General features: G+C 39.9%; 1 protein-coding gene across 1 annotated transcript; it reads left to right on the forward strand.

The window, feature by feature from the left end:
• Window positions 1-13,211: 13,211 nt before the first annotated feature.
• Window positions 13,212-17,975, forward strand: LOC149790280 (peroxidasin homolog). The gene is made up of 4 exons (XM_089972060.1): window positions 13,212-13,377; window positions 15,067-15,160; window positions 17,139-17,356; window positions 17,746-17,975. The coding sequence occupies exons 1-4, from the start codon at window positions 13,212-13,214 to the stop codon at window positions 17,973-17,975; spliced, it is 708 nt and encodes a 235-aa protein (XP_089828186.1).
• The last annotated feature ends 2,996 nt before the right edge of the window (window positions 17,976-20,971 follow it).

Here is a 20,971-nt window from a genome sequence, read left to right on the forward strand (position 1 = left end):
AATCTTGTTACCCAATCGCGAGATCGTTTATCTTGAATAAATTCTCTCGCGTACTGATATCCGAATAATCGTTCTGCAAGAGTTTTATTGAATCTCTCAACGATAGCTTGATTGTGATGAACACCTACAATACCGCGACGGATTTTAACATTATTCTTTTTCATCAGTGAAGTAACCGCGCCAAGAAATTCTCGACCTGGATCAACCTGGAGAAGCTTCGGCCATGTTAATGGAGATCGTGAATAAATTTCGCTAAACGCCTTAGCAATATCTGTTGCTGTTTTATTCGATAACGGTTCCGCTTCCTTGTACCTACTTGCAATATCAACAACCGTCAGAACATATTTGTATATAACTCCGTCAACGGTATCGTAAGGAAGAAACATAAGATCAGCCTGATGGACTTCATTAGGTACGCTGACAGAGAAACTCGCATATGATATTTTCTTAGGCGGAGGAAGATAAATTTGCCAGACTGCTTGCCTCGATAGCCACGATTCAGCGACAGATTGCTTTACTTTTGCTGCCTTAGCAAGTTTGGCAATTGCTGATTTTCCTCGCCAAAATCCTCGCGGAGAATAATATATTTGCTCCATTATAAATTACCAGCACCTAGTACTAATTTACCTTTCATTGCTCCTTTTATTAACCAAGTTGCCAATTTCTCTTTGAAATTTTTATCAGGAATAGCATCTATTGCGTGAATTAATTTAATATCAGCGAGATGTCTTTGTTGTAAATCTCCGCTGCGATATGCAAGATCGTGATAGTAGCATGCGTTATCGATGGCGTTTACTGGATCCTCGCCAGGATTTGGTTGATTATTATCGTTAAGTCTTATATCTAGCCTTGTACCAGGTCCGCAGTAATTATATCCTGGTAAATGTTTCTCTCCGGGATATTTTGCCCAGGGAGTTCCAGGTAGATTTGTTAAGGAGGTTGCGATATCTCCTCCGGTTCTACTTTTTTTTTTACAAATCTAAACTTAATTGTCTTACAAACTTCACATTCTCCCTTAATTGCATTCCTGTTGTTGCGTGTAACGACTTCGATTGGATTTATCGTAGCAGTTCGAGTGCGACACTTAACACAATATGAATCCATAATATTCTAATAACATGAATGTAATTGATTTTTCAGCCACAAAAAAACGCGAGCAAGTAAAGCACACCGAAGCATTACCAAATTCGATTAGAATGATAATCATTGGACCGTCGGGATCTGGAAAAACGCAATTGTTGCTAAATTTGATAATGAGATGGTTAAAATGGGATAAATTATATTTGGTTGCGCCGTCTGTTGATGATCAGCGATGTTATCAAGTACTAAAGGAATTTAGCGATAATACTGAAGATGGCACAATAGAATTTATAACGGATATCAATGAATCTCCATCAGTGGAAAGTTTAGATGGTGATGCTAATAATCTTGTTGTTTTCGACGATGTGATGCTAGACAAGCAAACTAACCCAGCTAGGATATTCTCGCGTGGCCGACACAAGAACACCGATGTAATTTACGTGACGCAGCGATATACGCAAATTCCGAAGGTAATTAGAGATAATTGTAATATTTTATCAGTTTTCAATGGCGTTGATACTCACACGCTAAGGAATATTCATCAAACTTGGTGCAATGGCGACATGGATATAAATAAGTTCAAAATTTTCTTTAGTCACGCTCAAGCGACACCGCACGGTTTTGTCACGATTAATCTTCATGATCCGCGTAGTAGGTATCGAGTCGGTCTTGATCAAATTTACTCATAAATTTGTAACCCAAATTCAATTACGGCAAATAAATTTTACAATACCCCCCCCAAAAAAGCTGCCATTTTTTTTGTGTCCAAAAATGCAAATTTGGGGGGAATTTTTCGGATTATTTCGCGTAGGAGGCTTTAGTTTTGAATTCTGAGGGTTCTACGGAAATTATTTGTCTAGAAGGGTTAATTTCGTCTGTGCCAGGGGGTCTGTAGAACTTCCCTGCTGCTTACCTGCACATTGTATGCTATTTCAAATAATATCAGTCTGTATTGAAATGTGATGGAGCGACATGAACAGCAATTTCGATACTTACGCTTCAGTAACAAAATCATATTTTTCGAATAAAATGAATTACTTCATTTCAGTTTTGTTTCATTGATAACAACACGCATCGAAAGTACTAGGCATTAAGTGCCATTCCTATTTCAAGAAAGACGTTCCATTTTAAATAAGGGACTTGATGTTTATTTAGTCGACACCGAATTTATCAGCAGAAACTGATATGCATGACCTATCGAAAGCAAAATCTTTCAATACATATAAAGGCCTCCACCGACCCATATATAACATAGACAAACAAGTTGCACCTTCATGTAGTCAAAAAAATGACAACATTAAGCCGCTCTGTGAGGATACATAGAACATCATATATTTTCATCAATTCTTTCGGAATAGGGGTGAATTGTTTAGATTAAAAAGAACAAATAACATGTAAAACAAGTAGGTATGGCGAGTACAAGCCACACAAAGCACGATGAAAATCGTTTTCCAAAAAAGATATCAACAGAGAAAAGAACGAAAACACGAGAAGAAGAAAAAGCATGGTTTCCTTACTTTTGACGTGGACAAAGGTAATAATACTGGCAGACTAGGGCAATAATACTGGTAGACAAAGGTAATAATACTGGCAGACTAGGGCAATACTACTGGTAGACACAGGTAATAATGCTGGCAGCCTAGGGCAATACTACTGGTAAACAAAGGAAATGATATTGGCTGAAAACAGATAGTAAAACAATGCGGGTCATTAATTTGCTTGAAAATTGTGTCGATAACTCAGTCTTCATCGTGTCAATCCCCCACTCATGAACTTGCGTCTGACACGAGACTCATCATATTTTGTTTCAGATGGAAAGGAGGGTCATGATGGAATCCCATGTATATATATATATATATATATATATATATATATATATATATATATATATATATATATATATATATATATATATATATATATATATATGTATGTATCAGTAGTAAATGGGGGCACCCTAGCGACAATGGGAATTAGCATTAGAAGACCCCTTGGGCAACTCTAGCGACAATGGAAAATTAACATGGAGAAAAATCGTGGGACAATCTGGCGACAAGGGAAATTAACATGGAGAAAAATCGTGGGTCACTCTAGCGACAAGGGGAATTTAACATGGAACTATAGTGTGGGTCTGTCTAGCGACAAGGGGAAATTAACATGGGAATATAGTTTGGGTTTGTCTAGGGACAAGGGGAATTGAATATGGGATTTTTTTTTTTAAATTTAAATTTAAATTTAAATTTGAAAAAAGGGGTAGGCAATGGAAAGGCTATCTCTTTTCGAGAAATATGGCTGGCCCTGAAAAGGGCCTTTGGGTTTATGTTAATATTAATATTAACATAGATGGCATCTGTCACATCTTCTTCTTCTTCTTCTTAAACTCCTTCTAACTGCCGGTCTATACACAAGTACCCTCTTGAGACATCCTTGTCTTTCTATGTAAACTCTCCTCATCCATTGACTAGTATCTGTCCTATCAACAACAGTCCACTTGGACCTGACATACATGAGCATGTCCGTCCTAAACATCATGGAAGACACAATGGTGGATGACTCAACTGTGGTCCACATCTTGAAGCGACGAGAATAGGTGAATCAATGCAGTGAACTGCGCTTATTTATAGGTACAGGAAGGATTGAAACGGATTGAATTCATTCACCAATCCGAACACGCGTTACAAAATTCAGTCAGCTCGCATCCAATCCGAAGAGAGCAGTCTGTGACGTCACGTGGTCTATATAGATTCGTTAGCGCTTGTGTGCAGTCAATCTATGCGACAGTGATTCAACATGACGGAAACTCAGAAAACGATCCATTGGGGTGGACCAGCAGGGGAGACTGCCCAAGGGAACCCGGACTTACTTTCAGAAGAGGTACATTGGGATTTTGTGGATTTTCTTACCTCGCAAGAATTTGTTCCGGAACCTTCGTCATTACCGCAAGTGGAGAATTTTAGACAGAGACAGAAAGAAGAATTGCATAAATTTATGTAACGACAAAAGGAAGCGGAACAAGCTTTTCTCCTAAGCAACAGCAACAGCAACAAGAAGAGGTAAGAAAAAAACAACAGCAACAACAGCAAGAAGAAGTAGCAGCAAAGAAACAAGAGGGTGAAAATCAAACGGCTACGGTACTGTTGGACATTTTAGCGGAGTTAAGAAGTCTGAAACAAATGTATCAGACTTCTTTATCACGACCGAAGAGAATACGACCTTCCCGAGCTAAACACGCCAACCCTGTGACTAAGCCTATCGTACCACCCTTAGTGATTTCAACCCAATCATCAGAAGTAGGCCTTGGCCGTGGCAAAGGCTTAAGGCAGTTAAAGTTGATTGGTTAAACTCACCCCTACACCAAAATAAAAAGGCCCTTTTCAGGGCCACCCACATTTCTCGAAAAGAAATACAATTTCAATTTGCCAATAACTCAAAAATAAACCCCACCCATTTTACCCTTATAGTACGTGTCTGTGTATGAGTGCGTGAGTGTAGCTTCTTATTTTAAAATCAAAACTCAAAGACACTTACCTTATATCATTCATGTATTCTTTTATCCATTTTTTACAATCCAATTCACAGCACAACACTTTAATTAAAAGTTCATTGACTTCTTCTTTCTCCTTGTTTAGTCTCTCTGTTTTTTGAATTTCTTCACCGTTTTTTCCTCATTTTCTTCCCTTCTTCTTTTCTTCTCCTGTTTCTTTGCTTCTTTTAAATATAATTGTCTTCTTTCTTCCTCTGAAGAATCCCTCTCTTCTTCTGAAGAATCCTTCTTTTCTTCTGACTCCTCTTGTTTCTTTTTTGGGCAATCTGGAGACCAATGTCCTTTTTCTTTACAATAATAACAGGTATCTTGACTTTTGTCTTTTTTAGCCCCTGTTTTTTTTTCTTTTTTGACGGTCTGGACACTCTGAAGACCAATGCCCTTTCTTCTGACAGATATAGCAAGTATCCTGACTCTTATCTCGAAAGGAAGGAGAGTAGTCTGTCGGCTGGTCTGAAGAGAATTTTCTAATGACCCCTCGCAAAGCTCTGACAAAACGTTCGATTTGGCTAGTCTCTTCCATCGTTGTGCTCGGTTTGAGAGTGAAATGAATAGTGAAAGGACAAGACACACCCTTTTTATATACACTGGTTTGCCATGACTATAAATTAGTCTATGGTGTTTGAACTTGAGTCATTTGACGTTTTGCACTCAAGATGAAACGATCCTATTCATTCGAGAAGAAAGAAGAAGAAGAAAGTAAGAGGCAAAAACGTGATCTATCGCCTCGTACCAGGGCTGAAATCTTGGCACAAATTCATGCCAGTGATTTTGAAGAGGACATGAGTGAACCAGAATCCGAACCCTCTAAACCAAGTTCACCACCCTTAGTCAACCCTGAAAAGTACTATTCCATTCGAGAGACGGAAAAGCGCTCCTCCAGAAAATTTAGAACCACGGCTTACACCTACACGGTGAAGTTTAAAGATTTCAAGGCCGACGTACCCTTGGAGAAAGCAGAAGGGTTTATCACCGAGATGTGGGATTCTTTGCTCACCGCACTCAAGCGACAACGTCAACCCAAAGAAGACGATCGCTTGACACTATCCATAGATCACGACGGTTTGAAATCCCCTGTTTGGATCGAGTTTAGCAGACCCGCAGAACTAACCCCTTCCAAAATCATGGACAAGATTCAACACGTACAACAATCTAATGACCAGTTTGACATCACCGATGGTAAAGCCACACTGAAAATGGCCCACGTCTCTCTTCCTCAAGGGACAGGACGCAAAAAGATGTTATTGGTGGACAACCTTCGCAACACCAAAACAAGTCTCGTCCGAATTCACAACCCTCAAGACCAGATGTGTTTAGCCCGTGCCATCGTGGTGGGACGAACCTATGCCAACAAGAACGACACGGTAGAATGGAAAAGAACCTGGAAAACTATTCAACGATCCGATCGAGCCAAACAACGAAATGAAGCAGAACTCCTGTTACAACAAGCCGGACTGTCCAAAGACACACCCTGTGGCATTCCTGAGATGCAAAAATTGCAAGATGCCCTAGCTCCACGCTACACATTGAAAGTGCACCCTCAAGAAATGCGTGGAACTCTGTTGTTTCGAGGCCAAGATTTTAAGGATGGAAAATACATTCATGTCTATTATCACGATGAACATTTCGATACCATTACCAGTATCACTGGATTCCTGGGATACAGTTATTATTGTGAGAAATGTGATTATGGTTATAACAATCGAGAGCAACACAAGTCTTGTGGATGGAAATGCTCAGGATGTTTGGCCTCTCCACCCTGTCTGAGCGAAGAACCAGTGCCTTGTTCAACTTGTCTGCGCACGTTTGTCAGCCCTACCTGTTACCAGCAACATTTGAAAACACAAGGTTCACAGAAGAAATGTGCTTGTCAACTCCTGAGATTGTGCCCTACGTGTGGACAAGGCATACGTACCAATAGTACCAAGGCACACGTATGTCGAGGAAAGAAAAAATGTCACATTTGTCACCACATCGTGGACTTGGAACACGAATGTTACGTGCAAAAATACCAACCCCCACCAGAGGAAGAGGACGGTCACAAGAAGAAAGGCAATTTCATCTTTTTCGATTTCGAATGCATGCAAGAGACCGGCATTCACATTCCTAATTTCTGCGTGGCTCATCGAGCGTGCGAGAAGTGCATTCAAGAACCTATCTTCAGTCATTGCCCTCACTGCAGCAAGATTCCTGGAGGACGTGAAAAAATCTTTCGAGGACCAAACACGTTAGCCGATTTTGCCCAATGGGTCTTAGACCCCATCGACAAGACATGGAGCAAAGAGGACATCGAACGTTACGGAGATTGTCATCGTCATGCCACGGTGATGGCTCACAATTTCTCCGGATACGATGGACAGTTTCTTCTCAGATACTATACGGAACAAGGCACCGAACGTCCTAAAGTCACTTTGAACGGAGCCAAAATCATTTTCATGCAAGTGGGACAAGTACAGTTTAAAGATTCGATGAGTTACTTGGCCATGCCTTTGAGTCGAATGCCTAAAACGTTTGGAATGACAGAAATGGCTAAAGGGTACTTTCCACACTTTTTCAATACGGAAGCCAATCAACATGCCGTTCTACCCCATTTACCTGAGGCTCACTATTACGACCCCGACAACATGCGTACCGAACAACGAGAAGTTTTCTACGCTTGGTACCAGGCTCATGCCTCTGACCCCTTCGACTTTCAGGAAGAAATGTTAAAGTATTGTCGTTCCGACGTGGACATTTTACGACGTTGCTGTGGAACATTTCATGGAACACGGAGGGGTCGATCCTTTGAAAGAAGCTTGCACCATTGCCAAAGCGTGTTCCTTAGTGTACCGCCAACGATTCATGCCTGAAAACACCGTGGCTGTCATCAGTCCTCAAACGACCCACTATGTCAAGCGTCAATACTCGGTCAAAGCCCTACGTTGGTTACATTACTTGTGCGACAAGGAAGACAAATGGATTCAGCATGCCCGCAACGAAGGAGGCGAAAAGACCATCGGAACATATTCAATAGATGGCTGGGACTTAGAAAACCCCAAGATCGTGTACGAGTTTAACGGTTGCTTATTTCACGGATGTCCCATCTGTTACCCTGACCGTGACACTATAAATCAGTTTTTGCAACGAACCATGGAAGACTTGTACCAGGACACTTGTCAGCGACGCCTAAAGTTAGAACAGCAAGGATACCAAGTGGTGGAAATGTGGGAACACGAGTACGATCACCGTTTGAAAACCGATCCCGAGTTTAAACGCCTCGTGGAAAGTTACCAGTTCATGGACCCGCTGAACCCGAGGGATAGTTTGTACGGAGGAAGGACCAATGCCACCTGTTTGCTGTACCAAGCCGACGAAGAGAAAGGAGAAGAAATGAAATACTTGGACGTGTGTTCGCTGTATCCCTACGTGTGCAAATATTGTCGCTTTCCTGTAGGGCACCCGCAATTGTTGACGGAACACATCGACCTGAAAAACATTCGACAATACGAAGGCTTGATCAAGTGTAAAGTTTTGCCTCCCACGAACCTATACCATCCCGTCTTACCTCACCATTGTCAAGGCAAACTGATGTTTCCATTGTGCCGTACTTGTGCCGAAACGTGCAACCAGGACCAACCTTGCCATCACAGCCAGGAAGAACGGGCCTTGACGGGAACCTGGGTCAGCGTGGAATTGTTCAAAGCTCTGGACATGGGATACCAACTGTTAGAAGTGTACGAAATTTGCCACTTTCCCAAGACACAACAGTACCACAAGGGTGACCCTACTCAGAAAGGCATTTTCGCCGACTACGTGGATGCCTTTTTGAAACTGAAACAAGAAGCCAGCGGCTATCCTTCCTGGTGTCACACTCCCGAAGACCAAATACAATTCAAAGAGAAATACTACGCACAAGAAGGCATCTCTTTAGACCACATCGAAAAAAACGAAGGCAGGCGACCGTTTGCCAAAGTGATGTTAAATTGCTTGTGGGGTAAAATGGCACAACGACCGTGTTTACCCAAGACGGAATATTTGACAGAATCTTCCCGCTACTTCCAGATGATTCACGACAAAACCAAATACATGAAACACGTGGACGTCGTTCGAGAGGATTTGATCTTGGTCAATTACGAAGAAGATCTGGACTTTGTACAAGACGACCCTTTTGGAAATGTCATCATTGCGGCTTACGTGACAGCTCATGCTCGCTTAAAATTGTACGAAGCTTTAGAACTGTTAGAAGAACGCGTCCTGTACTTTGACACGGACAGTTGCATTTACATCCATCACCCGATTCAACAGCACCCTGACATCGAAGGAGACCGTTTAGGAGCCTGGACAGACGAGCATCCCGACAACAAGATTCGTCAGTGGTGGTCCCAAAAATTACGGCTACGAATACCGGGACAAACAAGGAGAAGTGCACACGACGTGCAAAGTGAAAGGACTGACTCTGAATCATCGTACCAGTCGAGTGGTCAACTTTGTGGTATTGAAAGCAGCCTTGCAATCGGGAGAGGATGGAAACTTTAAAGTGACCACTTATCAAACGAACAAGATTGTACGTTTACCCACTCACCACATCGTCAGTCGGCCCCTGGAAAAAATCTATCAAATCGTGTACCAGAAGCGAGTGAGACTTCCCAATCACTTTACGTTGCCGTACGGTCACATCGATATTGGTCAGCATATAAAAAGGGACAACGTCCAAGACCAATAGTTCATTGTTCATTGAAGTAACTTACCATGTCGTTGACGAAGAAGAAACCAGATTGGTGAGGAGTCAAATGTTGGACATCACCGAGACCAGGGTTTTGAGGCTTGGACTCAAGAGGTGGCCCAGTATGCACGAGAGTTATTCAAGGAAAAAAGTTACTTTTCAACCTGTGTTAGTGACGGTGCCAGAAGAACCCGTCACCCAGGACAGGACTGTCGTGGACAGGCCTGAAAGACCCTTTCGGAAGGACACTTGTGTGACCTTACCCCCTACTATAGAACTGGTTAGAACTTTACCCAAAACATGTGGTTGTTGTACAGACACTTGTTTTTATTCCACGTTCATGTGCCTTTTATTCTTGTACTTGAGCCTTTGGCTTTTATGTATTTTTGTCTTTCGTATTCATGTCTGAAAAAAACATTCAATAAACGTGTTCTGAAAAAGTATATAAACTCTTGTCTTGTTTGTATTTTCGTGACACAAGTGACATTCCTCACACCATGGCTACCTCTACTGTCTCTGCTCCCTCTTCCTCTACTGTCAAAGTCATCGACGAACACTTAGATCGTGCCAGTTGGGAGGCTTTGTATCTTCGCCATCCCTTTAAAATGCTCATTGCTAGACCTAGCGGTTCTGGCAAAACTGAATTCGTCAAACGTTTGATCGAACATAAACATCATTTGATCGATCGGCCCCCTCAACGGATCGTGTGGTGTTACAAAGAGTGGCAATCGGCGTACAGCCTCTTGCGAGAAAGTCAAGGCGATTCCATCGTGTTTGTGGAAGGCATTCCTAAAGAAGACGACGGCATCGTCTCTGACTCCCGTCAAACCCATTTGGTCATTTTCGACGACATGTTAGGAGAAGACGAAGAAGAAATTAAACTGTGGTTCACGCGCAAAGGGCATCACCGTAATGCCAGTGTCGTTTACATAACCCAAAATTTGTTTCAACAAAGTAAAGCCCATCGCACCATCAGTCTCAATGCGCATTACGTGGTCTTGTTTAAAAGCCCTCGAGATAAATCGCAAGTGCAAGTCTTAGCCAAACAGTTAGGAACGCCTTGGCTGACTCAGGCGTACGACGATGCCACTCAAACGCCACACGCCTATTTACTCGTCGATTTGAAACCTACGACTCCCGAGGATTTGCGATTTCGTACCCACTTGTTTCACCACTGGTGCCAAGACGGAGGGCCTGTCCTGTACACGTCTCCGTCCTCGACTTCATTTCACTCCCCATCAAAAAATCTATAAAAACGTCAGACCCTTTTTCGTCTGTCTCACACAGTGCGAACATGACGTCCCTTCAGTCGCATCTTCCCGTCAAATTGATTCGTGCCTTGTATGGCATCAGTCGAGAGAAAAATCCACAAACACGAGCTCGTGTCTTAGAAGCTAGTCTCAAAGAAGTCTTACGATGGTTCACGGTGACGGCACGTCAATTACTCCAAGGAATCATTCAGATTCCTCATCAAACCAAACGCTTTTTTGATCGAAACAAAGTCGCTTTGGTCCAACTGGCCGATCCCCGCATCGACACTCAAACCAAAAAACAAATCATTTTGAAACCTGGAGGGAGCGGTACTCTAGGAGGGGTCATCATTCGCTCACTCTTAAGATGGGATCCTAATGCCCCCAAAGTTATACCCAAGACAAAAGTCCAACCAAGCCCCAAGAAGAAAAAGACCAGGTCCCCAAGGAGAACTTCTCCAGTGGCAGGACCCTCCTCTGACCAGACACCACCACCGCCCCGGAAAAAGAAAAGAAGCCCCCAGAAAAAGAAAAGTCCACAGAAAACTAGTCGCAAGAGAGGCACTTCGGCCAGGACGCAACCTTACACTCGCAAACCACGACCTGCCACGGCGGTGACTGCGTCTCCGGCAGCTTCACGTTTGTCCACTTCTCCGTTAATGACACCCAGAACTGAAGAGTACTTGGAGACGTTGATCACAACAAGAACTTCTCCGTTGATGACCCCCAAAAGAACTTCCCCAGTGGCAGGACCTTCCAATTTAGTGGCAGTGGCTGCTGCTCACAAAGTACCTTCTCCCAAAATCAAAGTTCAAGAAAGATCGGGCATGTTACAAAGTTTACTGGATTTGTCCAAGCAAGAACTGGCTCGATTTAGTCCGTTACGTACCCCTGCACTACGTGTCATGCCTGTCCTCAAACTAATACGACGTAAAGACAATCAGTGGCGACGCGTTCCAGTATAAAAAAGGCCTGTGACCAAGTCGGGTATCAGTGTTTTTTGGTGCTCCTGAAGACTCAAAGATGTCACCTTCCAGAAACCCCAAGGAAAGAAAAGGAAAGGACTGCCACCACGTTTAGCCAAACATGGGGACATGTTATCTGTCCTGTCCAAAGCTTCTCCACCCCTACGAAAAAAACTCATTCAACCAGCCTCCAAAGAGGTCATCGATACCGTGTGCGAATGTTGTTTGAACGTTTTGAAAGGCACGATCCCTTTGTCCAAACACCAGAAACAATGCTTAGGCAAACATCGTCACGTTCTTCGCCAAATGGTTCAAAAGAAAATTCCCATTCGTCAAAAAAAGAAGATGTTAGTGCAACGTGGAGGTATTTTACCTCTCTTGTTAGGCCCCATACTGAAAGGAGTCTTGGGAACCATGTTGGGAGGACTGGTGGGAGCAAGATAAAAAGGCCTCGGAAGTTCCAAGATCTCAGAATCGACCCCTGACAACCCCATGGAAGGACGAAAACTAGCTTTAGTGCCTTACAAACGATGGATGGAATACCATCGGTGGCAAGAACAACACACCCCGCATTTACCTCCCAATCCCCATTTGAGCGAGATGTCCCAGTTACAACACGAATTGCAGTCCTTGATGGATCGCCAAGATTTGTCCGAAACAGAAAAATCGCAAAAGTACGGTCAACTCTTGCAACGACTGCAACTCTTTCACCAGAAAGCTTTAGACGAAACAGCTCTACCCACTCTGAAAGATTTTAAGACCTTGATGAAAAGTCCAGCACCATCACCAGTACCAGTACCAGTACCACCAGTACCCGTGACCAAGACAGAAAAAGGAGAAGAAGAGGAAGGGTTTCAAACTCCACCAGAAAAAGTACGCAAGTTAACAACACCACCTACCTCCAGAATTGGATGGATTAAAAAGATGATGGCCACCCCTTCTTCCTCACAAGAGAAAAAGAAAGTGAAGACAGAAGTGAAGACAGAAGTGAATCAAGAACCGATATCCCCCGCTCAGACATCCTTCTCCTCTTCGACACCTATTGCTGGCCGCACACGCAAAGCATTGCAATCCAAGAAAATACCCCAAGAGAAAAAGAGTAGCATCCTCCAAGAGTGGGTGTCTTATTAACACACCAACCAACATAAAAAAATGGAAAAAGTCTTAGCCAGCATTTACTACGATCCCTCCCATCCTGCAGGTTACGCAGGAGTTCAAAAAAATTGTATCGTGCTGCCAAAACGCGACTGAAAAGTCTCCGTTTACCTCAAGTGCAACGATGGTTACAAGAACAAGCTACCTACACTTTACACAAACCCATTCGACGCAAGTTTGCCAGAACTCGCACCCGAGTGGAAGGCATCGATCATCAATGGCAAGCCGATTTAGCCGATGTCTCTCATTTAGCCAGCTACAATCGTGGCTACAAATATTTGTTTTGTGTCATCGACATCTTTTCCAAATTTGCCTGGGTCGTGCCCTTGACTTCCAAATCGAGCAGCGAGTTAGTGCGAGCCCTGCAACGGGTGTTGAAACAAAGCGGTCGTCACCCTCTTCGATGTCAAACGGACAAAGGGATTAGGAAGCAGCTCTACCCACTCTGAAAGATTTTAAGAATTTCTGAACCAAGCTTTCCAAAAAGAATTAAAGAAACGTGACATTCATTTTAGATGACGTCAGCAACCACGTTTCGTTTGGCTGTATCTGTGCTGACATGCACAGTACAGGCAACGTACTATTACGATTCCGTCTTTGCTAACTACGTCATGGCTGCTGTAAGGTTGGCTCTGATTGATATAGCTGAAGAAAATACAAATAACAAAGTCACCAACGCAGGTATAAATATGTTCAAAACTATAATTTGGGTTGAAATGTATATAGCTTTTGAGACTGAATTTGAGGTTTCTTTTCAGCCAATCAGAAAACGATCTCTAAAGTAAAACTTACTGTGATTGGTTTTGTTCAAAGTTCGTGATCCTAACTCAGACTCAACAGTTCAATCATCTTCAGACTTATATTTAGGTAATCCAAACTCAGGGATTAGGGGAGTTTGTAGGTGTGCACAATAATTTATACAGAGTGGAATTGCTTTCAAAAGGCCACATTTAAGAGAGAGAGAGAGAGAGAGAGAGTCAGAGACAGACAGACAGACTAACTCATTATGGTAATTCAAATAAGTATTTGAGTTCAGATTTTGTTACTTGGAAATTACAAAAATGGGCGAAGTATGCACACAATCTATTCAACTTGTACAAAGACTGTGCTGTTACAGAAAGTGGTCCCACTATGGAGTTAATCAATCAACCTCTGGGTGAGTCTGGCTTTGAAAGTCGATATTTTCTTGTTTCGATGGTACCTAATTCAACAGACGTTGCCTACTGAAAGATTATTAAACGCTCAAACAATATAAATGAAATATTTCTTTAATCACATAAAAACCACATATCACGAAACTGTACTAATTCACACTTGCATGCTATTTCTTGTCAGTAAACCTTTCAGAGGTGAAATTTAGTACTTGCAATACAAAACACGACCGAAACTCGCAATGCAATGTGTTATTCCGATCTCCAGTTACTAAACGAGGCGTACGTAAAAATAACCAGTTGATTCTCTACATTACGAAATCTAAGAAGGTCCTTATTACGGAACTAATCGTAACTGTCATCAAGTCGCGTGAGATTGTAAAGTATGACGTCTGCTCCAGTAATTGAATAATTGGATAATTACTAGTTAGACAAATACGCCTGCTACCCATATTCAATAAGCTATCACTAAAATCTAGCTAAGCATAAAATGGAGTCTTACATACAAAATAAATATGCCCTTGACTTCCTACAGTACTAACAAACAAATGGCAATAGGTGTTGGAAATCAGTCCTCGAATTCACGCAAAATTCAGACTAGAACCGAGCAGTTCATGTATAATTTGAGATCTCCAGATGTGCATCTTGACAGTAGATGTTATGAATTAATTTTAATCTAGATATTTTCTGATAGGTTGCTAATAAAACTTTATCATCTTCAATAAATCTAAAACGTACAGTGATACTCGTCTTAAGCAGGCACTCATGAGAAGTGAAAGAAAAGTTTCAGCATCTTTAGACAGGTCAATAAAGGTATAAGTCAACGCCGATTTTGTGCAAGGAACCTTAATAGTCCATGATTAAAGAAGGTTATTGCATAATATCGGTAACAAATTTCGAAATGTTAGACAGTAACAGCGACGACATTTCATCAACAACAAGAACACCATCACCTTCACCACCACCAATAATAATCACAACAATAGCAACAACAAGAACATTAATAATAATAATAATAATAATAATAATAATAATAATAATAATAATAACAATAAGAAGAAGAAGAAGAAGACGACGACGAAGAAGAAGAATTACAAACACATTCATAACGGTGATAATGATTATGGTAGTTGTAATAGTAGAGGAAGTGAAAATGTGTAGGATTCCTCGAATATGAGGAAACATTAATATACTTTTACTTTTTATTTTTTCTTTGCAGACGCTGACCAGCTACTACATTTATTTAACTCAGGACAATACAATGACAGTAATGCTTTCTTGGTTTCAAAGACATTGGAGATACTACAGACAATGTACTCTCTCTCTCTCTCTCTCTCAGATGCACACACATACCTGATTAAATCACAACGTTGCTACTGTTCTTGACGTTATTACCAGATCTATCTCTGAATGACGTTGTTTCCGGATCTATCCCCGATTGACGTTATTACCAGATCTATCCCCGATTGACTTTACGACCAGTTCTATACCGGATTGACGTTCTTACCAGATCTATCCCCGATTTACGTTATTTTCCAGATCTATCCCGGACTCACGTTATCACCAGATCTGTCCCCGATTGGTTTTGTTTATGCACACAATTTCGGGAGGGAGTTTGCCCAGAGGGGACAGGACGGATAGTAACTATTTAATTACTGCGGATAATGGATACTCTGCGATAAATTATTCTTCATCTCTAAGAAATGCCTTAACGGTCTAAAGTGATTTGTCGTTCTTTTCTCCTTTTATAGAGAACCCGGAACTGCCACGTCTGGTCCGTCCGTTCATGTGCTCATACCTGCACATGTTCGTTTGTGCAAACATAATGTACTGTAGAAAATTCTTGTAGACAGAGATATGGATAAATGTTATAAGGCCAGTAGGATCTGTATATTGTTGACCGTGTATGTATGTATGTATGTTTGTATGTGTGTATGTATATATGTATGCATGTATTCTCTATTCTACGTGTTGGTGTTGTTTAATTTATAATTTATGTACGTATGTATGTATGTATGTATGTATGTATGTATGTATACATGTATGTATGTATGTATGTATTCATGTATGTATGCATGAATGTATGTATGCATATATGTATGTACGCATGCATGTATGTATGTTTGTATGTGTGTATGTATGCATGCATGTGTGTGTATGTATGTGTGTATGAATGTATGTATGTATGTATGTATGTATGTATGTATGTATGTAAGTACATACGTACGTACCTATGTACGCATGTATGTATGTATATATGTATGGATATATGTATGTGTATGTACGTATGTGTGTATGCATATATGTATGTATGTATTCTACATTTTACGTGTTGGTGTTGTTTAATTTATAATTTATGTATGTATGTATGTATGTATGTATGTATGTATGTATGTATGTATGTATATATATATGTATGTATGTATGTATGCATGTATGTATGTACATATGTATGCATGCATGCATGTATGTATGTTTGTATGTGTGTATGCATGCATGTGTGTGTATGTATGTATGTATGTATTTATGTATGTATGTATGTATGTATGTATGTGTATGTATGTGTGTATGTATTTGTGTATGCATGTCTGTATGTTTTTATGTAAATATGTATTAATGTATGTATGTATGGATGTATTTTTGTATGTGTTTATGTATGTATGTATGTATGTGTGTATATATGTATGTATGTATGTGTGTATGTAGGCATGTATGTCTGTAGGTATGCAGGTAGGAATATAGGTAGGTAGGTATGTATGTAGATAGGATGGTCGGCAAGCATGCAGGCAGGCAGGCACGGAGTGACGGACTGATGGATGGATAGATGGATGTATGCATCCATGTCTGTCTGTCTCTCTGTCTTTCTGTCTGTATGTATGAAGGCAGATGTGCAGCAATTTTTGATGCATTTTGTATTTAAAAAGGTAAGCATGTCTTCGCAGGTATGTACATGTATGGAGGTAGGTAAGTAGGAGAGTAATATGTTTTATATTTTTATAAATGCACATGAAGTGTAAATAGGTATAATCTGTATATGTCTGTATGTGTGTACTTGTCCATATGCAAGTAGGTAAGTTTGTTGTATATATATATATATGTGTGTATGTGTGTATGTGTATGTGTGATAGTGTGCAGTGTACATATGTATAGTTTGTGCGTGTGCTCGTTTATTAATGCATTAGTTAACATAGAAATATATACGTATGTTCATTTTGTACGCACGTATGCCAAATCTATGATATACTTCTACAAGACTTCTAATGATGTATTCACAATTGATCATTGATTCAGCTATACAGCAACCCAATTGAACAGCATCGTTTATCATGAGACGTTCTATGCCATATTCCGAATCCGTGCAGTTTGCGTTGCCAGAAATTTCTTCAATTGCACCGGACAAGCGACAAGTATGTACCGGACATTGGACGGTTCATGCAATAACCTTGATCATCCAGAGTGGGGCATGGCCTTTAGGCCCCAGAGACGCTTGCTAGACCCAGAATATGATGGTACGTAGATTATCTACTAAAGTATATATTACTGTCTATCTTTCGTGACATGTTGTCTGCTTTACATTTTAAGCTTTAATTAACTGCCATCTCTCGTTCGTTGTATCCTTTCGTTTTATATTGCTAGTCTGTCTGTCTGTCTATATGTCTATACATTTTTCTATTACATACTGTCATACTCGATCGAAATGCATATGTCTCGGTTTTAGGATACCTCATAATACAAAAAACAAAACTTGCCTACCAATTAGGTGTATCTGAAATGTAGAACCAGTTATAACTTCTTCAATGCTTTTAATTTTAAGTGATAGAAAGTTGTTAAGTATTTTTACCAGTAAATTATATGAATCAATCATCGAGGTCTTAAAGTATTAATTTTCAAATACCAGATGGAGTATCCAGTCCGCGAACCCATACTGCAAGCGGAACCGGAACTCTGCCCAACCCAAGAACCATCAGTAATGTAGTTCACGCTAACACGGGCACTAAGACGACTTTAGATCAGAAGATCTCGCTGCATATTTTCCAGTGGGGGCAGTTTTTGGACCATGACATTATCTCTACTCCAGTTTACACAGGTTATACCTGTATTTTTATTTATTTATTTATTTGTTCTTAGTTGTACTCAACCTGTCAAATGGTTTTTAACAACCATACTCGTCTGTGACTTATTCTGCATGCCATTCCGTTTGTCTGTCTGTCCCTCTGTCTGCTTGATCATTCTTCTTTAGCTTTGTATACAACACGAGGCTCCTTTCCGTTAAACTCGTGAATATTATTTTTATCTGTACCGGGATTCTGAACCTCACGATTTAAGAATGTTCACTTGTGGAATTATACATTAAATTGTTTGCAAAGAGGATGGTCAATTCTGCTTAAGGACGCGTTTAGGCAATGCAACATTTTTGACAAAGGATCAGAAAGTCGGTATTCATCTCAATTTAGTGATTGTCTTCAAAACAGGATCAAAAGTCATTTTAAAAGGAAAACACATTGGTACACACTTACCTACATATCAACAAAATCGTATGCATGGGTTCGGGTCTCATGTCAGTGTCTGAGAAAATTTGCCAGGTACCTTCCCTTTTGTCGATGATTCTTATCGGGGTTTTCTTGGGTTTTCCTCTACAACCAATGTTGGCCGTTATGTGTAGACAGACTATCACGTGCTGAAAAATTGCAGTAAACCTATAACAACAACAACAATCTTCACATGTCAAAATTGCAGAGGCATATTTAATTTTCATTGTTACTAATAACTGTGATGCATTACTCTGTCGTAACAAGTAATATCAGAACGTTGGCATAAACTAATATAATAATCATGGTATACGTGATAGTCACAACTAATGCTTTCTCATACGAGCAAATCTGTATCGAAAGTGTTAAAGAATGTTTAACAAATTAGCACTGCTTTATAATCGAAGGGAAACAGGGAAGATTGTAAAATAAAACTGTCGCATGCTTTTACAATTCTGACCAATTATGGCAGGGCGCGAATGATCAGGTCTGTGTTAATAAGACAGAGAGGCCAACATTGCTAGCTAAAGTTATTGACATCTTGTGTGAGAGCAGTAATTAGACCTAGCGAATATTTATACTTCAGTATGATAATGTAAAACTTTGAATTATTGTGTCTGGATGTGTTATCACAAAATTAGGTTGTTTAACACGTTCTATAACCGTGAAGCACACATATCTGTAAATAGGTTTAGATTCAAGCTTTCGGAAGGCTTCGGGCATAGAATGAATGCGTATTGTTCGGGTTCCTGGCTTGTTGCAAATGCGTTTTGAAAATTAAATCATGGTCAGTGTTCACAATTCGTTCAGGGTCTACCTGACGCACTATAAAAAAGGAAAAAGGAAAAAACTGAGCTTACAAACATCTTATCTGATATATTCAGGTTTGACCTTTCCGTACAGTTTTTTATTCGCATTTATTTCTAAATTGATCTTTTATTGAATTATTATTTATCTAATAATTAATTAGTTAATTAATTTGAGAAGCTATAGTAAACTTACGAATTTATATTACTGAAGGATTTTTCAGTGTTACGCTTAATGTAACTTGCTGAGTGATGCAGAGAGTGGGAACTGTTAAAATGAGAGGATATGTTTATGTGTCTTATTGAAAATTTACCATAACATTATTTACATTATTTGATATCCCCCGTTTTACACCATAATACTTTGCTATTCTGTGCCTCATGTTGGCAAATCTTGAAAGCCTTAATTCACTGAAAGCTAAGATGAATGGAATAAAATGATTTGTTTTTCACGATATATATATATATATATATATATATATATATATATATATATGATTCCCTTCATTCCGAAATGTCGCTTGCTTCCAGATTTTCAGGTTTCTTTAAGGCGATCTCTACTAGACGTGGTTGTGTGAAAAGAAAACGTTTAGCTTTGTACAGACTATCTTGTACTCAGAGTTTGTATACGTAGACTTTATTATCGTTTGAACGCAGGTCATTATTCTAATCCTTATATCGCTTTTCTAGGAGGAATTGTTAAGTTTTATCATCTTCCTGGGATCTGAATATCTTCTCCAGGTCCGATAATCTGCTTAATTTTTTAATCTCCTGTTTGATTTGCTGTAAATCCTTTTGGAAGTTAGGCGCTTCACTTGTTCTTTACCTTTTAAATGCCAGAAAAATCTGTCTTAACAAGGCTATTGTTTCTATTTTCCTCTCAGTTTGCAACAATCTGCATTTGTAACAATAAGATTTTATTAGCTCTTTTAGTAGTTTTTTGGTCGATGGCTATTAATTTACGAATTTATCTCTCCTTGTCTTAATTGTCCAAACACTTTTATCCCCCAAATTTAAACGCACTTGAGTATAAAAAGGTCTTTGTTTAAACTATTAACTACATCTGTTAATTTAACAGTATCTCCTAAATTAGTGATACAGTTTTGTTGAGCTTCACGTAACAGTTATTTGTGTAACATATATTGGGTCACCAACTGCAGTCTCCCAATCAATTATTTAGCGTATAACACGTGAACCTTTCAGACACCATTAGGACCTCTCAGTGACATCTGTTGCAGCTTGCTGTGCAATGTAATAAAAAATTTATTTTGCACGGAGAGCATAATGAAAAGGTAACTATTAGGTTGTCAATTGTGAAATGCACTGGTTGTTTTAAGTAAATATATAGAACACAAATGTTTTTAGGTATTAAGGGTGAAATATACATAAAGTCTGAACGAAAATCAGGTGATGCACATGAATTAAAGATCACAAACATAAGAATAAAACAAATGATAGTAATCTCGTTTAGGGTCCAGTTTAGTAAGAGAATCAAACCCGGGATCCCACTTCGTTAGCGACTTAAAATATGTGAATTTCGCAATCTGATATCCGGTAACTTTTTCCACCAATACAAATGATTTTCAGGATTTCTTAAACAGACGTAACGATCGAAGATCTAGATTGCAAGTGCAATGCACGCCAAAAACTAAAATATAAACTTAATTCTTCAGTTAATCAAGAAAACTAATTTAAGTACCTGAGTAAAAAGAGCAGTTGATACTAGTAAAACCATCACCAACAGTTAAAACATCGTTCAGACCATTAGTCTGAAAATAAAAAGTTATCA

This window comes from Sinohyriopsis cumingii, chromosome 10 (assembly GCF_028554795.1).
Source record: "Sinohyriopsis cumingii isolate HCF-2022 chromosome 10, ASM2855479v2, whole genome shotgun sequence".
NCBI lineage: Eukaryota > Metazoa > Mollusca > Bivalvia > Unionida > Unionidae > Sinohyriopsis > Sinohyriopsis cumingii.